This window comes from Suricata suricatta, chromosome 3 (assembly GCF_006229205.1).
Source record: "Suricata suricatta isolate VVHF042 chromosome 3, meerkat_22Aug2017_6uvM2_HiC, whole genome shotgun sequence".
In the NCBI taxonomy this organism is placed as follows: Eukaryota; Metazoa; Chordata; class Mammalia; order Carnivora; family Herpestidae; genus Suricata; species Suricata suricatta.
Window position 1 is genome coordinate 15003989 of NC_043702.1, and position 19166 is coordinate 15023154.

Genomic DNA, 19166 nt, shown 5'->3' on the forward strand with positions numbered 1-19166 from the left:
AGCTCCCCAATGAGTTGGAAAAGGGACAAATAATATATGATGAAGCTCTTATTGCTTCAGGAAAGTTGGGGAGCAAAAGACAGTAAGTGGATCAGAATCATGCCAACCATATTTTAGAAAACAACAGGGTAGGAGAATTAGAAATTAGAACTTGGATTTCTATAGCTTTGGGGTTCATCCCTTCTCAGGATCACCTCTATTTTAGCAAGGGGGAGACCAAGCCTACTTTTGGTTGTTTAGCTTTATTAGGAATATTGTAAAGAAAACTTGAAGGCAAGAGCTCATTTTGAACAGCCTGGTTTACCTATGAACCAAAGAAGAGAGGAATGAAAGGTCTTCAGGGCCACCTGGGTGGCTTAGTCGGTTAAGCATCTGACTCTTGGCTTCAGCTCCAGTCATGGTCTCACGGTTCATGAATTCGAGCCCTGTATCAGGCTCTGCATTGACAGTGTGAAGCCTGCGAGGGATTCTCTTTCTCCCTCTCTCTCTCTGCCCCTCCCCCACTTGCTCTCTCTCTCTCAAAAACAAATAAATAAACTTAAAAAAAGAGAAAGGGTCTGCAGTCTTACTACTTATTATATCGAAGTGCTTATTAATATATTGGATCATATGATATTCAAAATGGAACTAATCTTTCCATTTCTCCTCTCCTCCTTCTCCTCCATTTCCTCTGCTTCTCTCTCTGGATATCTGATATGCAGACAAATCAACTGAGGCTCAGAGAGCTTGCCTGAGGCCTGCTGCAGACCACCAGGTGATAGATTTGAGGTTGGATGCTGGGAGGCTTGGTCCACAGTCTAGCCCCCCACCCCCCACCCCCCCGAGAACACAGTTGGGCAAAGAGGGCACAGGTTTCATGAAAAATAGTGGCAGGGGGCTTTCGTCATATTTTAAAATCATTTAGTAGAGACGAATTTTCTAAAACTTTTAGTTCAGATTCATTGATACTCTTTTGCTAATATGTTTTTTTTTTACATGCTTTTTCCATTTCACACACTTTCTCTGCCAGCCTTTTAACTTCCCCCAATAATAAAGGTACTGCATGGTTATTGTAGAAAATAGAAAACATTTTTTAAAAGTGTCTTCAGAGAAGAAAAAAATTTCCCTGGGCCACACTGTTAATATTTTTTGGATATTGCCTTCCAGGTTTTTTGAGTCTTATACCTTTAAAAATATATATAATTGGGGGCACCTGGGTGGCTCAGTCAGCTGAGCCTCTGACTTCGGCTCAGGGCATGATCTTGCGGTTGGTAAGTTTGAGCTCTGCATCAGATGCTTTGCTGTCAGCAGGAAGCCCGCTTTGGATCATCTGTCCCCCCTCCCCCTGCTCCTCTACTGCTCGCACTCTCTCAAAAATAAATAGACATTAAAGAATATGTAACCGAGATACTGGTGTATATAGTTTTCCATGTTGTCTGCTTTCTACCATTACATTTCTTCAGAGGCCTTCCCCCACCTACTAACTCAAAGGGAATTGGATTGAACGGCTTTGGAGTTGTTCGGGTCACTTCATTGTAGAACTTTCCAGTGGAGGCTGTCTGACGTGTTAAATCTCATTTGTGCATTTTATTTGATTCATTTTTCAGTGGTGTTGGCCATTCCCACTTGGAACCCATGAGCTAGGATGTGTGTGAGCTGTGGCGGAACGGGCCTTCAAGTTTCCTGTTAAGAAATTAATAGACACCATAACGAAGGGCAAGCTGTGTCTCTGTGCGTGCGTGCCTCCTAGTTTGGTTTTCTTATGGAGCTTCCAACCTGTTTTCTCCCTCAGGCAAAGGGTCCTCTGGAGCTTGGGTTGGAGCCTTTAGCTAAATGCTATTTCTTAAATGCCCTCAGTGCTTTTCTCAGGGAGGGTCTTAGCCTCATGAGGGACAGGTGTGAAGCAGTGACTCAGGAAGGCCACACTTGTCCAGCTGGTCAGATTTGAACAGCAATAGACTGACATGTACCTTGACAAAGTATCAAAATACTGACAAACACTTTTAGAAACTTTGGGCATCGCCTTCCTTCGAGTTGCTGAGAGGGTCTGTGCACCACTTAATCATTGGCCAATTTATCTCCTTTGAGGGAATCAGTAACTATATCTGAGGAATATGGCCATTTTTCTTATGGAAAAACTGAGGCCAATGCAACGCAGTCATCTAAATGACAGGGTGAGTTCCTGGCAGGCTTACGAGCCAAATCTCTCCGTCTTCCAGTTGTTATTCTTGCATAAACACAAAGTACATTTCGCTTGCTGAAGAAGCGTAATAGCCTAGCAAGTTTTCCATAGGCTCTGGCATTGATATTTGACCTGATTTCCCTGCAGGCGTGGCCAAAAACTTCAGAATTGGGGGGTTTGGCTTCATACTTCCCCCAAAGACTGGATCTGTCAGGGGAACCCGAGGCAAGAGTCTCTGATGGGTGACAGTGGGGATAGGCTAGGACCCCAACCTTTTGTGCTGTCTCTGAATTGCATTGCATTTCGTTTGAACTTCATAACCCTTGTAGGAGATGGGGCTCCTGTAATGAATGGCAAACAGAGAAGAAGACCGTTTGAGTCACTCTAGCGAGGGCTTTTCCCCCTGCAGTAGCAGCCTTCTTTCCAAGGGCTGTGTTCTCTTGGTGTGGGAACAGCGCAGACGGAACACAGGGAAACAGAGCCCATGCATTTCCCCTGCAGAGCCGGAGGGCATGCTTCCAGCACCTTCCTGCACAAGCAGGAGAGAAAAAGGAGCGTTGACGTGAATCTGAAGTACTGAGGAAATACTAGCAGATACTTAAGACATGAGACTAATTAACATTTGGCCCATGTTCTTCCAATTAACTTTCCTTCGCAAGAAACACTCCCCTCACTGCCCCCCCACCCCAGCCTCCAGAACACACATAGCCAAACCCCAAAAAACAAGGCCAATTAATTTAACAAACTTCTATCATTTCATGCGCCACCCCCATCCCACTTCTCCAGGCTCCATGGCTTTTGGTCACAGCTTCTAATGATTTCTTGAGTGAAATACGGTATCAGTGGGGTTACATGGTTTCTAGAAAGCCCCCCCCTTTTTTACTGTTATGTTGTATACAAAAATGGGCCAACTTGGCGGCATTTAGGGTTCATCAACCATTGCAAATGATTCTTCAAATGTTTTGGGTTTGGTAAAACCTAAAACACATTTTGCCAGGCACTTTTCCTCCTTAATTTTTCAAACTGTGTATTTTAGGGAAAATTTGATCCATATGGTTTTGATTCATTTACTCTTATATCATGGACTTTTTTTTTTTTTTCCTACGGAGCCATTTGATATCCAAGAAGCTTTCTGAGCCTTTTCTACGTTCATTTTAAGTATTTTCCTCCTTAAAAAAGAGGAAATCCTCTCTGCAACCTCAGAGGCCATAAATTTTGAGTACTCTCTCAATTCTGCAATACTTAAAAATACATTTGGTATAAATCTGGATTATTATGAACACATTTTATGTTTAGGGCAGAGGGGCAGATTTTCGTTTCTGGTTTATGAATGAAACCAATGACAAAATAAGAAAATAGGCTTAAATTACCAAAAAAAAGTTTTGTTTTAAGGAATGTTTAACTGTTATTAATAAATCCCCATGGTACGAGCGCTGCTCAGGGGCCTCGTTTCAAATTTTCGCCCAGGTCTTGGATAAGATATAACTGAACGAGCAGAACACCTGTCCTATTTCATGGATAATCTGCTGAGGAAAGAAAACATTCTCCTAAAGACTTGTGTACAAGGCTTAAAAATGCTCGAGTGTTTGCTCACCACTCAGCAGCTCAGGGACAAAGCTCAGGTCTGTGCATCTCATCAAGGCGTGGACCATTCATCTGTTAAGTCTGGTTGTATCACAGCGCGGAGGGATGGGACAGACCCAAGAAGGAGCCGATAGCTTTTCACAGAAGCGAGATTGTGGTTAATGGTGTAGGATAACCAGGATCAACTTTTGTTCTTGTTCACATTTCACAACAGAAAACCTTTAGCTCAACCACCCATCCAGTTGCTCTTAAAGAATAATATTAAAATTGAGATTATTAGTGTGTAATGTATGTAAATTGCATATTTGGTGGCAGCCATGCTTATTAGTGAGTGTCCTCATTTCATGCATATATGTATTAGACCGTCGTGGTTCCATTTCAAATTAGATTTCAATTGCTCAGCGCAGTTTCTTTTGACAAACATTTGTTAATCCCAAAACTTATTAGGGAGAAGCATTTACGTTTTAATATGTGTACCTAAAACTCAAGACTGCTTTTCATTTTGCTCGTCAGGTGTTTATTTTTGGTTTGGCACCTCGGTGTTCACAATGATCTCAAATTCCTTAGCTTCAAGGCAAGATGATGGTCCTTTGCCCAGGGAAGGGATAAGGGCTCGCTTACCGTGGATACGTATGCTATGTGGGTGAGGCATGGTCATTAAGAACGGTTGTGAGGGGTGCTTTTCTGTTTCACACAAGGAGCAAACTTCTTCTGGGTGGCGGGGAAATTCCTGGACCTTTTCTTGTACTGTTGATCCATGGAAAAGCGGTAAGATTCACCCTGGTGGTGGGGCCAGCTCCTGTTGGAGGAGAGCGATTTTTCTGGACGTTTGCAGAGGCACACGCAGAAGCCACTTGATGCCAGGTCATTTGTTTTGGGTGGCAGAATGTGTGTCCTCCGCTCTCTTTTATCATGGTGAAGAGCCAGACCACCAACCCATTTCCCAAAGAGCCACTTCCCCCCTCTTTACGCTTTCCAGAAAGTCACCTGTGGAGGAAAGAGGAGTGATTTTGATTAAAGAGATTGGCCGGGTGTCAAAGCTCGGAGGGAGAGATGTTCCATGCAAAAGCGGCTACCCTCCCAAGGCTCGAGCCTCATTGTTTCATCTCTGAAGCGGTCCAGGAGCTCAAATCCAAGGCTGCTGAAGGCTCAGGTGTTTAGGAAGGCTCCGGCATGCATATGATCGTAAATGAGCCCACTCCAGCCACGCCAGAATAACTGTTGACTATTTGCATGTTTCCATTCCGCCGCGCTAGGTTTTTGAGATGTTCTCCGTGGTGAACACATTGCTGCTAATCCATCTGTTGAAATCAGTGCCGGCTGTAATTGACCCGGTGCCTTTGGTTTTTCTCCGAAGGCTGTGGTGCTACCCTTACAGAATATGAGGCTAGCTCTGGTTTGTGTCAGCTCTGGCCACAACCTCTTGAGTTAGTTACAGATTGGGAGGATTTTGAAAGAAACAACTACTTGGACAAAATCGCCTTTTGCAAGAAGGGCGGGAGCAGGATAAATGACTGAATCTTACATCATCTCACTGAAATGAGCCACAAGCAAATGTTTCTTGCTGAATTAAATTTTTTGTGTGTCTGCTGAGTTGATTTAAATAGAAACCCCATTAGCTACTTTCCCCTGTACATTGCACAAATCAAATGCAATAAGCTCTTGGTTTTTAGGCCCATTCGGATTTTTTTAGCCGTTGGGGAGAAAAAATCGTGTGTGATTTCTGGGTCTATAACGAAGCCACTAGAATAAAAAGTTTTTCTTCATCGTTGGTAAAATGCAGGAAAAGCGTGCTGGGTTCTAGTGTGAGGCCAGTGGTCTGAATCAACCCTTTATATGTGGTTGGAATGCAATGTAAAGCTTTTAATTTATTACTGCATGTGCAAAATGGCAATATCTTCAGAAATCTGAATACTTGCATATTTATTCAATTAGGGGCTGAATGTGTGCTTTGTACTGCGGACGCAGAGGACTGGATTTAGTCATTAGTTGTGTACTATTTTTTGTTTTCTTTTTTCCTAAAGAAATCTGTTTCTGCGAAACAGTCTGGGTTTCATCAGAGGTGTGTATTTTTCAATGTACAGTATGATATTTAAAAATTACTCTTGACATTTAGCTAGAGTTTGGTGAACTAGAGTCGCTGAGATTAGTGACTGCACAGTCCCTGCTGATCAGTCCTACGAGAACGATGGGCAGTTGCGAGGCAGTAACTTTTGTAGACTCACAGGGTAGTGTTTCCACCTGGAAGGGAATATTTCCTGCCCGTGAGAGAACCTCAACACTCAACAACGAAGGAGGCAGGCATTCTTGATAGAAAGAACTTGCCTTTTTCTCTTACAAAAAAACCCCTGAGATCTCATTTTGGGCAGCTTGCATTTAAAAAAATAAAACTAAAGTTCTGATTAAAAAAATTTTTTTAAATGTTTAATTTATTTTTGAGAGAGAGAGAGAGAGAGAGAGAGAGAGAGAGAGAGAGAGATGGCGTGAGCAGGGGAGGGTCAGAGAGAGAGGGAGACACAGAATCCGAGGACAGGCTCCAGGCTCTGAGCTGTCAGCACAGAGCCCGACGCAGGTCTCGAACCCACAAACCGTGAGATCATGACCTGAGCCAAAGTCAGATGCTTAACCAACTGAGCCACCCAGGCGCCCCTAAAGTTCTGATTTAAAAACCCTGTGTAGGGGTGAGCCTCTATTTATGTGTGACTCCACAGGAAAATTTCTAGTTCAGTGTAAACACGTCCATGACTCTTGCAGGCAGAATTTTATTCTTTTAGTCTCTGTTGTACATCGGTGTGTTCCCACCCTGTTGAAACACATACCAAGCTGTATTGCATAATAATGTACCCATTCGCCCTTTTCCTGTGAGCTTCCAGAGGAGTAGTACTAGGTCATAATCATCTTTGAACACCCAGAAACCAAACAGTGCCTCACAATAAAGGCTTGTTCCTCATAGTGGGCTCCCTCAATAGTGGTTTGCGGAAAAAGGATGCAGAGTCAACAATTTGATAAGTGTTATCTTTCAAAATCCCAGGGCACCTTAGACTCCTAAAGGCTCTGACAAGTCTTGCAGTGCAGAAGCATGGTTGTCTAATTCAGTGCTTTCTAATTTAACAATGGAGCCCTTTCGTTGCGTATTAAACTACCAAATTTTGAGGAACCCTTTCTGGGAAGTGCTAAGTTAGAGAAAACACCGGTGGAGATCTGCTCATGAGTTGTCCATTTCTAACATGCTTTCCTTGATTTTTTTTTCCCACAGGTGAATTTTCTTTCTATTTAATGTCTGATGTTACCTTTTACTTGGACACATTGTCTGCCCCCTCCGTGCCACCTGTATAATAATAACTTAGCCGGCAAAAGAGTAATGTTAAGGAAGAAGCTATTAACCATTTAATAACATTCAGATAAGACAGAGAGGGGCGTAAAGAGAGGCAAAAGAATTCTAGGACTAGAGTGCAGTGTGGCTGGAACGCATTGATCTAAGACACTTAGATTCTAAAATTTACCAGCTGTGTGTCTTCAGGCATGTTGTTTAAACTATCTGAGCTTCTGTTCCAACTTCTTGTTACACTTGGAAGATATTAGAAAAGGATTGTCCTATAGGAGCTGGGCAGGGAAACATAGGACTTTGGAAACTTAAATGCTTTTTCTTGAAGTAATAAGACTCTTGCAATAGGGCTTTCGTGACTGTTTACTCCAAAATGTCCCATGAACCTCTGACAAAAGACAAAACAAGACAAAAACTTTTTGTTTGTTTCTGCCCCAAAAGGCAAAGGTGGAAACTGGGTAATCGCAAAAGAAAGATAGTTTGTTGGTGGACTGGGTATTTCAGGTATTCTTCTTAGACATCTTCAAGAACTAAGGATTCCTTTGGTGTCCATTCAGAATGAAGTAATTGTAGTATGCCCGAGATTCGAGAGGTCCCAGAGATACAATGTACAAAACTTGGTTTTGTTTGAGAAATTCAGATCACGGGGTGCCTGGGTGGCTCAGTCGGTTAAGCGTCCGACTCTAGATCTCAGCTCAGCTCTTGATCTTGATCTCTACCGTTTGCCAGTTTGAGCCCCATGTCAGAGCTGTCCGTGCAGACCCTGCTTGGGATTTTCTCTCGCCCTCTCTCTCTCTCAAAAAGAAACCCCTTTTTTTAAAAGAGAAATTCAGATCACAAAACATGAGAACTCACTACAGCAAGAACAAGAGCCAAGGATCCTTCATTCCATGGGGCTAAGAGAGGGGAGGGGACAGGGCCAGCCTAACGGTTCCTTTTCTTAATCTCACTTCAGTTTATTGAAACACAATATTGACTGAACATTTCCTGCCCTGACTGAACACATTTTGAAAAATCTATAGTTCAGCTTTAAAAAAATTGTTATGTTTTTATTTTATTTTGAGAGAGAGAGAGAGAGAGATAGAGAATGAGCAGGGGAGGGGCAGAGAGAGAGGGAGACACAGAATCCAGAGTAGGCTCCAGGCTCTGAGCTGTCAGCACAGAGTCGGACACAGGGCTCAAACCCATGAACCGTGAGATCCTGACCTGAGCTGAAGTGGGACACTCAGCCGACTGAGCCACCCAGACGCCCCTCTACAGTTCAGCTTCGACGGGACTGGAAGGGTAAGCAAATCTTATGAACGCTATGCTTCTCTCTCACCCATAAAGAATAAAGGTAGCTAAAACAACAGCTGCAGTGGCAGGATCTTTGAAAGTAAGGGACAATCTGAGTAATTTTGAGTTGCTCATTGGGGAATATTCTTTATTCACTAGATTACAGAGGCTCTATTTTGTCAAGATCGGGAGGAACAGATTTCATTTCTGTAGCTCAGAGAACTGTGTAAGCGGTTTCACTGTGGGTCCTGTACGCTCCTGCATCCATCAAGTTACCTGTGCCATAGGACACATGGCCCACGTCCAATTTGTGATCAAGGACACAAGTACATTTTCAGGTAGATGAGCAACACACCATCATTATTGGCTTGGTGTGTCTGGAATTGGGTAAGAGAGAGAATTAGGGTACATAGGATTTCAGCTCAGTAGCTTCTGGTTCTTGGGAGACTGTATTCTCAGATGTCCCATATCGATGGAGTTGCTGCAAGTGTCCATGGATCTTGGGAATCCTGTGAAATAGACAGGAACACATCTATTAAAAGGTATATTCTTTGGCTTTTGCAAGGCTGCCCTCTTGCTTTCCTATGGTTAATAGAAATAGTCTTCCTGAGATCTACTCATTAAATTAGTATTACTTGGTCTTTTCAGTTGGCTCTTTCCTCTACCCTGAGTACCTACCTTCTTTCACGTGAAAAGAGGGGTAGGGAAACATCTTAGACGTTTAGTCGATGGAGTCTTAGGACATTGGGCAGCCATATTTGCCTACATCACACATGGTCTAGAAGAAAGAAGAAACTTCTTTGTTCAGATGGGCCACTGTTTTTCTCCCTTGGTAGGCTGGAATGTCTGTCCTCCATGTCGTTAGAGCATTGAGGGGGGAGGGAAAATCTCAGGGGAAAGAGCCCCACAGCCTTTGTTTCAGAGGGGCAGAGTTGAGGCCCTTCTTTCTAAAAGCCCACGTGGACTTCAAGTTTATTACAAGTTTGTGTGTGTGTCAATCTTAGAGCTGGGCAGTTAAAGTGCCGCAAGATTTGCATTTATGAAAGGTGATGAGGGTGCATCAGCCCTCCAGTTTCTTGAATGAAGGTTTCATTTATGGGCAATTAGTCATGAAGTTTTAATCCGTCTCCCTCAAGTACTGTGGGATACCCAAGTGTAGAGCTTTTCGCTTTGTAGATTTGGAATCCTAGGTCCCAAAGGGTCAATTAATATTTAGCAAACATGTCCTGAAGTGGTCACGAAATTAAACCTAGACGTATGTTTGAGTTTCTACCGTCGTGTGTTCAGGCCGGGTTTTGAAGGGGTGATGGGTTTGAGCGCTTACCTCGGAGAGGTCTGCAGTGGCGGTGGGAAGAGTTAACAGCAGGTAACGCCACTCCTCCCAGAGAGACTTTGAGACTCTCTCTGGTAAGTGATGAATGAGGGGATCTGACCCACATCTGTTTTCCATTAGAATGGAACATTGCCCTGACATCGTTAGGAGCATTTGTCAAGATTCCCTGGACAGAGCTTCTGTAAATTACATGCTGCAAATGTGTCAGGGTCAGATAAGAGGATATCATTAACTCCCTCAAGTTTACTCAGGGCTCTGTCAGTCCCTCTTAATATGCTAACAGCCGACGATTTTCCTTGAGCCGGTTTGTTATATTTTTCATTCATAGAAGAAAAAAAGTCTACGCTCTCCCCTCCCCCCAATATTGCACATGTTCTTTTCCCATAAATCATATTAATTGTAGACATGGTCACAAAGCATATTAAATGCAGGCATGCGTAAATGAATTAAAACATATGAGAATTTTATTATGGCCCATGGTGGGTCTAACGTAGTCAAATGCCAACTGTATTAACTGGCATACTTTTCCATTTAGGTGGAATAAACGTTCTCTTAATGGGCTTTATTTTATTGATAATAGATGGACATGCTCCTCGTTGGCTAGAAGTAAACAATATATATGTGCCTGTGTGTAAGTGTGTGTGTGTGTGTGTGTGTGTGTATGCATGTCATTACTGTAAGCCATTTTTGTGCTGCGTCTTTTCCCGGATTTAAGTTTTAGTCAGCAGTGCCTAAAGAATAGTGCTATCAATTTAACAGCTTAGCTCTATTGAGAAATAGGTACCGTAGAGAACGGATGAAACAGAAGTTATTCTGTGATTGGCCATAGGGGCTGGAGATTGAAACGCATCTATACCTTAGAGTTTATCTGAGACTTTCTGTGATCTTTTCAAATAAAACTTAGAAATACAGGCAGTATATGAACCACACTTGTCTGGCTCTTATATTTTTTAATCATACATTAAACATAGCTACTTGCGAAATGTAAGCTAAGGACTAAAATGAAAAATAAGGACGTGTTTAGCCGGACATTTTTCAAGCACTGGTGTCCTGGCTGGTTAGGTAAAGGTCAGCCATGACTTCCAGAACTGTGGGTGTGGGTGAGAAGGTCACCCCACTTACCTTAAAAAAAACTTCTGCCCTCAGGCAACTTCCCTCTTACAGCTTTTAAACGGACAGGGCCCAAAAATCTAATTATTTAGATGCTAATCAACTGCAGGATCATTCCTAAGGCATTTGAATCTGAAGGCAATGGTCTAGTTCTCAGTTGTCCAAATATAGGCTTTTCAAGCATCAAAGATACAGTCCCTGAAATATAACCATCAGATGACTCCCGGAGCATGTGTGTTAACAAAAAGCCCCACTTAAACATTTGAGTATTTTTGTTTCGTCTTAAAAATAAATTATATCCAAATTAAATATGTATACAGCCAGCATATAGACTTTTGGAGGGGAGGGTAAAGCTAAAAACAAAACAAAGCAAAACAAACCCTTTATATCCTCCATAGCTATATTTCACAGCAGTTTTCTGAAATGTAAATAAAAAAAATGTGTATCATTAAATATGAAATCACAAGAACCTCTGAATACTTTGGCACAAACAAGAAAACAAAGACATGAACCAGCATTCCCATTAAGGAAGAAAGATGCATCGAGAGGTACGTCATAATTTGCTACATTGTTTGAGATTTTTGATGAGCTTTGAGCCCTCTCATCTGATGGCAAAACCGTAACGCAGAGACAAATATTTTCCAGACACAATGCTATAAATGTAAATCTTCATTTGACCCCTAGTTTTTATCTTTTGTATTTAATCCTACAATAGGAAAATTAATTCAAGAGAAAGATGGCAGGGGGGAACTGTCAAGACTTAGGTTTTCATCAACCGTATAATCGTCCAATCAAGATATAAACAACAACCTGTTTGGAATTCTGAAACTGGAGAATGACCTTAAGGAGATCTTTGGAAAATGTCTCTGATAATTCGAATAATTGAAGAATTGGCATTAGTGTCGGCACAGGATTCTAAGGCTTTGAAATTTTTTTTTTCAAGGAAAGCTTATCCATAGAACCATCTAGAAACAGGGTCTGGGAAGTGTTTTTGGAGGTAACAATTTAGAAATATACTTAATGTTTTTTTCAGACGCCCCTTTTTACTCAACGTAGAAAGAAAGTCTTCCTCCTATATCCCTTCCCAGTGGTACAGAACAGCCATCTTTATTATGGAAAGACTCTTTTTGGTCATTGTCTCTCCTGGGTTTCTCTGATTTTAATAAGAATGTGGTCAGTGTTCCGTAGACAGAACTGAACTGAATAGTTCCAAGTTTATTTTCCTTTGAAATTGTTTGTAAAAACTGGACAATTATTTATCCTTCCATCAACCCAAAATTAGAAAGAAAAATCTGGCAAAAAAGCCAGTCCTATAGTTGAAATAGCTTACTAATGGTTTATGAGGGGGCGGAAATGCCGCACTTTGCAACAAATGGAGATTTTATTTTAGGCTTCAAATGACAAATTGCTGTAGGAAAAGCATGTGTAAAAGAAATCGTGACAAACATTCTTAAAAAGAAAATATGGCTAGAAGACATTCCAGGGCCATATTGGGTGAGTTCTAAGAAGTTCGTTCACCAACTTCTTTGTGCAGCAAAAAAAGAAATTTCCATAGCGTCCCTTGAACCACTTGAAATACAAAATAGCTTTTAAGGAAATGTACATAAAAGTGTAATGGGGCTCTTCCATAGAGATTTGAGGTTTTAAACTATGTTATGGGAAAGTAATACGTCTTGCATTGATACGTTCACTATTTTACTTTCCAACACAGATATCCTTTTCAGTTTTTAAATGAGAAGTTATTGAAAAGAGGTACATTTCTTAAGCTTTCTCCATGTGAAATACTGAAGTAAATCACATTAGTTTATAATTGTTTGTTAATTTCCGTTTGGGGCCGCGTGTCGGAACTTATGAGTGCCTCTCTCCCCCCCTTACGTAATTCTGGAGAAAGAAATGATGACAATATGTGGCCATCACAGTGGAAAGAAGAACTGGTAGGAAAATGACTCCTGGGCTCTAGCAGGGAAGACCAAGGGAGTGAGGATAATTGGTCTGGTCCTTTTAATTTTTTCACACTGGCCCCTACCGAATGAAGGGTTCTTGCTCAAGAAGCAGCTGTCACTGGCTTTCTGTGTGTGACATTGGCCATACTGATAGCAAGACCCAGTGTGGATTCTTTCCTGTTCCATTTACTCAGCAGTCATCCTTCCTGGTTGGGTCATGCTCTGACAATGTCTTAAGGACACTGTGCCCTGGAACGTTAAGGAACGTTTTGATTATCCTGGAAAATCCTCTGGCAGAGGATCTTCTCCATCCTCCAGTAGATATATTTCTAGGTCTTAGATTTAAATCTTGTCCTAAAGTATGTCGTAATTCAGAACTGCAAAAGGTTGCTCCATAAACAATATCATAAGCTAAATTTTGCTTATTGGAAGGACTCATTTCTTCTCTTTTTGGATATTCAAGGTTTTCTCCGATGGACAAAATTATTACTGCTTTCTAAGTGATGCAAACAAATAAGTATATGGCAGAGGATGAAAAAAGAGCTTATCACAAGAATGTACAGATAGTTCATGGGAGAGTATGCATGTTTTGAATAACATTTTGCTTTTACTCTTCAACTATAATTGTGTATAGAGTACTCCTCTTCTCCCTTAGAGTGACATAATATTAACTAAGCTTCAAGTCAGTATTTTCATGAGGGATGCTATTTTAATTTAAAATGTATTTCCTTTTTACCCAGCATGATTGGCCGTTTTTTTTTTCCTCTGGATTAATGTAATTACAAAATTGCTTTTTCTAAGTATGTGTTTTTACTCAGCACCACTTATTTACAGTAAAATATTTCTGCCCTGTGTCATTACCCTCCTTTCATTGAAATCGTTACACGTTTCATGTTTTTATTTTCCCCATCCATTCTTGCTCATCAGGCCTTTAGACAAAGAGATGCCCCTGATTTGAAAGGATAAGCGTGGCACTGAGCGACCTCCATTTTAGATCCTTTTCTTCTAAGAGACATGAATGATTTGGGCTGGAATAAAATACTTAATAGATTAGTATGTCAACAGCATTTTTCTGAATTTTCCAAACAGATACTGTAAAATCATCTACACAAACTCAAAGAAAGGCCAAAAAAAGAAACAAAACCCCATGTAGGTGGAAGAACATTCAGGAAATAACTCAAATGCATTCTGGGTGATGCTCACAGTTTTTAAAGGAGAAAAATAAAGCAATCAATGGACCATAAATGCCATCAAGCAGGATGCATGAAAACCCCATGTTCTAGAGACTTCTATCATCTTAGAGCTTGAATCCTACTGATTCTTTATTTTGTGACTTTCGCTTTCTCCAAATCCCCAGTATAATAAAACTATGCTCTGTCACATATGATTATTTTTTAGAATATAAGTAGTTTTTAAAGCTTTTAAAAAAGCCATTCCTCCACGTAACTTAAGGAAACTTCGATCTCCTGGAACATCTTTAAATTTGTTTTTATTTTATTTTGAGTGACGAGACAGAGAGTGAATGGGGGAGAGGCAGCAAGAGGGAGACACAGAATCAGAAGCAGGCTCCAGGCTCTGAGTTGTCAGCTTGACACGGGGCTCGAACCCACGAACCGTGAGATCATGACCTGGGCAAAAGTCAGCCGCTTAACCAACTAAGCCACCCAGGTGCCCCTCCTGGAACATCTTTGAAAATGTGGGTATTGCTGTATCGCTTTCTGCACACTGCCCCCCCACCCCACGTTCTCACATGCTCACACACAAATCAAATGAAAGGCAGACAAGGAAATAGAGAATAACTCCAAAGAGGAAAGGTGAGGAAAATCGGTGACTTGTTGAAACACAGGAAGAAAGGATGATCCCTCAAAGGTGGTAAGCAGACCACCTCCTCCCTTCTGTCTCATGAGGCTAATTGAAGATGGATCAGTTTAAAGCTGGTTTTCAAGAAGATTTTGTTTGGCTATGAGGATTATGCAGACCTTTCCTAAAGGGGATTGTGGCATCGCTGGTTTTGAAATCTAACTTAGGATGCTTTTTCTGAGATGCTAGAATAGTCCCCAGGGTGCCTGGGTGGCTCAGTTGGTTGAGCTTCCAACTTCAACTCAGGTCATGATCTCGCAGTTCTTGGGTTCAAGCCCCACACTGGGCTCTATGCTGACAGCTTGGAGCCTGGAGGCTGCTTCAGATTCTATGTCTCCCTGTCTCCCTGCTCCTCCCCGTCTCATGCTTCGTCTCTGTCTCTCAAAAATAAATTAACATTAAAAAAATAAAAAAAGAGTAGTCCCCTCTCTCTGCTTGCTGGAACGCTACATCCAGGATTTTGCGGTCTGCCTTCCTTGGGGGACAGCACGAGGCCAGAGATGGGGCTTGGGGTTCATTGCATCTCTCCCCTCTTGCTCTTATTTATACCTTTGACTTCTTCCTCAGATAAAACGCGAATACTTTTTAAATAATTTTTTAATGTTTTTATTTTTGAGAGATAGAAACCGAGCATGAGGAGGGGAGGGGCAGGAAGGGGAGGAGACACAGAATCCAAAGCAGGCTCCAGGCTCTGAGCTGTCAGCACAGGGCCCAATGTGGGGCTCGAACATGTGAATCACAAGATTACGACCTGGGCCATAGTCAGATGCTCAACCGACTGAGCCACCCAGGGGCCCCGATACAAGGGGACTATTATGACAATGTGTGCAGCTGTGGGCTCCAGCACTAAAACGCTTGGTAAACAGGTAATATTTATTGGAAGCTCTCCAAAACAGTACCTGATTTCTTCTACGACTGCTTCTTGACTCCTGCTGCTAGATCAGAGCGGCCAAGAAAAATTCCTCCCTCTCTCGGGTGGCAGTTTTCCAGCTGCCAAATTAATTAGCCACTTAACTTCCATCACAAGGGGTGGTCGGGGTCAGCGAGCTTGAGTTCACGAAACGCTTCCCTATGTGTTTCTGAAAGTTGTTTTGTTAGCGCAAGGTGGTTTTTTTTTTCTTTTCGGTCTGAAGTTCTCTTCCTCTCCAGGGTTATTTACAAAACTGAACGGAGTTTTTAGAATGTGTTTGCATTTCAGGCTTTTCTTTCCTTTTCACACTTTTTAATATATGAAATGTTTAGAGAAGAAGCAAAAAGGCAGGTAATGGAGGCGGCTACTTGGAGAGTTGGTTACCACGCCCTTCCTTCCTTCCACCCACCCACCCATCCATCCATCCATCCATCTTTCCCTCCCTCCCTCTTTCCTTCCTTCCTTCTTCATTCCTTCAGTACCTAGTATGTGATAAGTACCATGTTAGGTCCTAGAACTGTAAAGGGAAGTAGGTTATTAGCCTCCAAACTCTCATAATTCAAAGTAGGTGAGCAAAGTCATGATCGCGTAGCGAGAGGGATGAATAAAGCACTTGGGAACATCAGGGAAGGAGTCATTATTTCTAAGGAACTGAAAGATGGCCAAGTTAGGGAGAGGAACTTCCCCGAGAGGGAAAGCTATGAAATGAGACATAGGCATCTTAAAATACCCAACAAGCATTTCATTTGAATCCATTGAGCTTCTAAAAAAATATAAGCAAATGTGTGTGGTTAAAAATCACATGTGAAACTTCCAGATGTAACCTATGATTCGCCAGTGCTCTATACGAACAGATATAATTTCTCCCTCTGTTTTTCTGTCCCTCCTTCCTTTCCCCCTTCTTTGAAATTCTAGTCCGATTTTATCACCAGAGGCATGATGAGCCTCTCCACTTCTTTTTCTTTTCCCTTCCTCCCTCCTTTTCTTTCCTCCCCCTGCCTTTTTTCTGAAACTGCAGTCAGATGTCACGGGCACGAGGTGGGGTCCGCGCCCCTTTGCCTTGCGCTCAACAGATTCTGGATGGCCCTGAAACAGCAGATTTCCAAAGAAATAAAAATGGGACCTTTCCAGTGACTCTTCCAGCTCTCAGCTCTGGTCGGGTCCACCCTGCATTCTTACTTCCTCCCAATGTGCCTCTTTCTTTTAGGTAATGGGACTCCTGACCAACCACGGTGGTGTACCCCATCAGCCCCAGACCGACTATGCGCTCTCCCCGCTCACCGGGGGGCTGGAACCTACCACCACGGTGTCGGCCAGCTGCAGCCAGAGACTAGACCATATGAAGAGCTTGGACAGTCTGCCCACGTCTCAGTCCTACTGCCCACCCACCTATAGCACCTCGGGCTACAGTATGGACCCCGTCACCGGCTACCAGTATGGGCAGTATGGACAAAGTAAGCCTTGGTCTTTCTGGGGGGGTAATTCCTCCCGAAAAGGTGAAAAATCTCCACCCTTCCTTAAGAAAGGGGTGGCAGCAGCTCGATTAGGCCTTACCGCCCAGGATCGATGTGGTTGCAAGCCAGCCAATTGTCCCGGCAAGGGCTCCCTGGCACAATTATTTTCTTAACTGATGTCAACAACATCTTGCGGTTATTAATTGCTGAGATGTGAAACCTGATTGCCACGAGGTAAAACACGAGGGTTGGCCAAAATGAAATAACCCCTGGCATTAGAAACACATGTTCTTAATGAGGTCAGCTCAAGGATCCTATGGGGTATAATCCCAAGGACACAGACGTGTGTCAAACTTGTCCCAGGAATAAAAATATTGGCCTCCATCCTTTGATACCATGGTATTAAATATGACATTGTCAGCCTGTAGCTGATTTTGCCTCTTGCTGTGAGTTGTCCCAGCGTGACCTCAAGAGCTGCGTGTGTTTCCTTACAGGTGCCTTTCATTATCTCAAGCCAGATATTGCATAAGTGAACTGTCCACTCGGAGCTCAGACTGGCCCTGTTTCCGGTCTCCACAGCCTACATATGAAGAATCTTCTCCAAAAACAAAAATCACCTTTTTGGGGGGCAGTCTCAACAGGAGATTAAGAAGAGTGATGTCCCCCCCCCTCCGATAGTTGGTCTTAGATTCTTTTGAGCATGTTGGACAAACGCGGTGGAAGAAAGGAAAGCCTGGAACAGTAAAGAGAAAACACAACATCTGAAGGCAATGATTTCACATGGCTACATATCACATACCCCAACTCTTCAGTGCTGATGATCAAGGAGCTAAAACATTCCATTTGTGGGCGTGTGTGGTGTGCGTGTGTGTGCATGTGTGTGTGTGTGTGTGTCTGAGATTTATCTGGACTGGTTCAGGCAAGCAGAATGTTTCTAAAGTAAAGTCTGAGAGTCCTCTAACGGATGACATGTTTGATGTTCAATGCTGACATGTCTACAATTTTAAAACTGCTCATGGAACGAGGCAGGAGTGGAGGAATCCTTGACTTTTACACACTGGAAATTGATATAAACATAAATGGCACCATTTTTTAGGAAGTTAGACTAGATGTAAAGGACCTCCCAAATAAATTATTTGTGATCTTACCCTCCTTTGAAACCCAGTTGTCAATAAATAATGTCCCGGGCAGGCAGCCTTGCTAACCGGATATGGGATGACAGGAAGGAAAGCTCGTGTTCTTTCTCAGTGTAGGGAGAGGTATGGGAGATTTTTCCTAGTTCATTTGCATTTTGAAGCCAACCTGGCGGGGTAAGGGGCGGGCGCGGTGGAGAAGAAGTGACGTGCATTCCCACAGCTGCTCATTGGTGTGCAATACTGTGTACCTCACGGACGCTTTGGCAGTGGCCAGGGCTGTAGAAACAGAATCAGAACTCTATTTTTGCAGGTGCTTTATTTTCACAGCCCATGATTCATTGCGGTAGAATGCATGACATTCGCCATTGAATGGACAGCTGACTAGAGACCGTGTTCGAGAATAATGCTTTTAAGATGATGACGTTTACATTCTTCTCTTTTCTATGAAAGGCAGGGCAAGAACAGAAATGTCCACGTGGCTCTCATGGACTTGTAAATTATACAAGGAAATCCAATATGAAAAATCTATAGGAACTGAGGTTTACATACATTTGTGTGGTGACATTTTAGAATGTCAATAAATTTGTTTTTCGAGATGTTACGAGGAACGAGAAGGTGGAGGCAGAGTTATTTATTTCTTTCTATTCTTGGAACCACGAACGAGGTAGGCACAGGTACATTCCCTTTAGAGTTAAGGACGATGACGTAGTGGGTTAGTGAGATTAGACGTAGCTCCAGTTTAGTTCATACGTTGGTCATAGAAGGTTATGGGTCAAGAGAAGCGCGCCCTTTGTGTTGCAGCCTCAACCAACAACAATGTGTTGTAAAAATGTCTTTCATGTAAAAAGTGCAGTAAATATTTACTATTTATAATGAATAAACAGTTATGAAAACTTGCCCAACACTGCTTTTTTGGGGAACCGGTGAATGTAAGGTTAATAAAAATGTGGATATGGGAAGTTAACAGCACATATACTGCACTGACAATGGTCACTTTTGGATCAGGCTACACCAAGGACAGATAGGGTCGCACACCTGACAGTTGTATTGTCTTGAAGAAGCGTGGTTGAGCACA

The 19166-nt window shown here is 42.4% G+C and overlaps 1 protein-coding gene across 1 annotated transcript in view; it reads left to right on the forward strand.

The window, feature by feature from the left end:
* Positions 1-18936, forward strand: part of LOC115286929 (paired box protein Pax-3-like) — a 41355-nt gene extending 22419 nt beyond the window's left edge. The window contains exons 5-6 of the mRNA XM_029933267.1: positions 16709-16955; positions 17450-18936. Coding sequence (XP_029789127.1) covers positions 16709-16955; positions 17450-17484 — 282 coding nt within the window. The 3' untranslated portion in view covers positions 17485-18936. The remainder of the gene's footprint in view (positions 1-16708; positions 16956-17449) is intronic.
* The last annotated feature ends 230 nt before the right edge of the window (positions 18937-19166 follow it).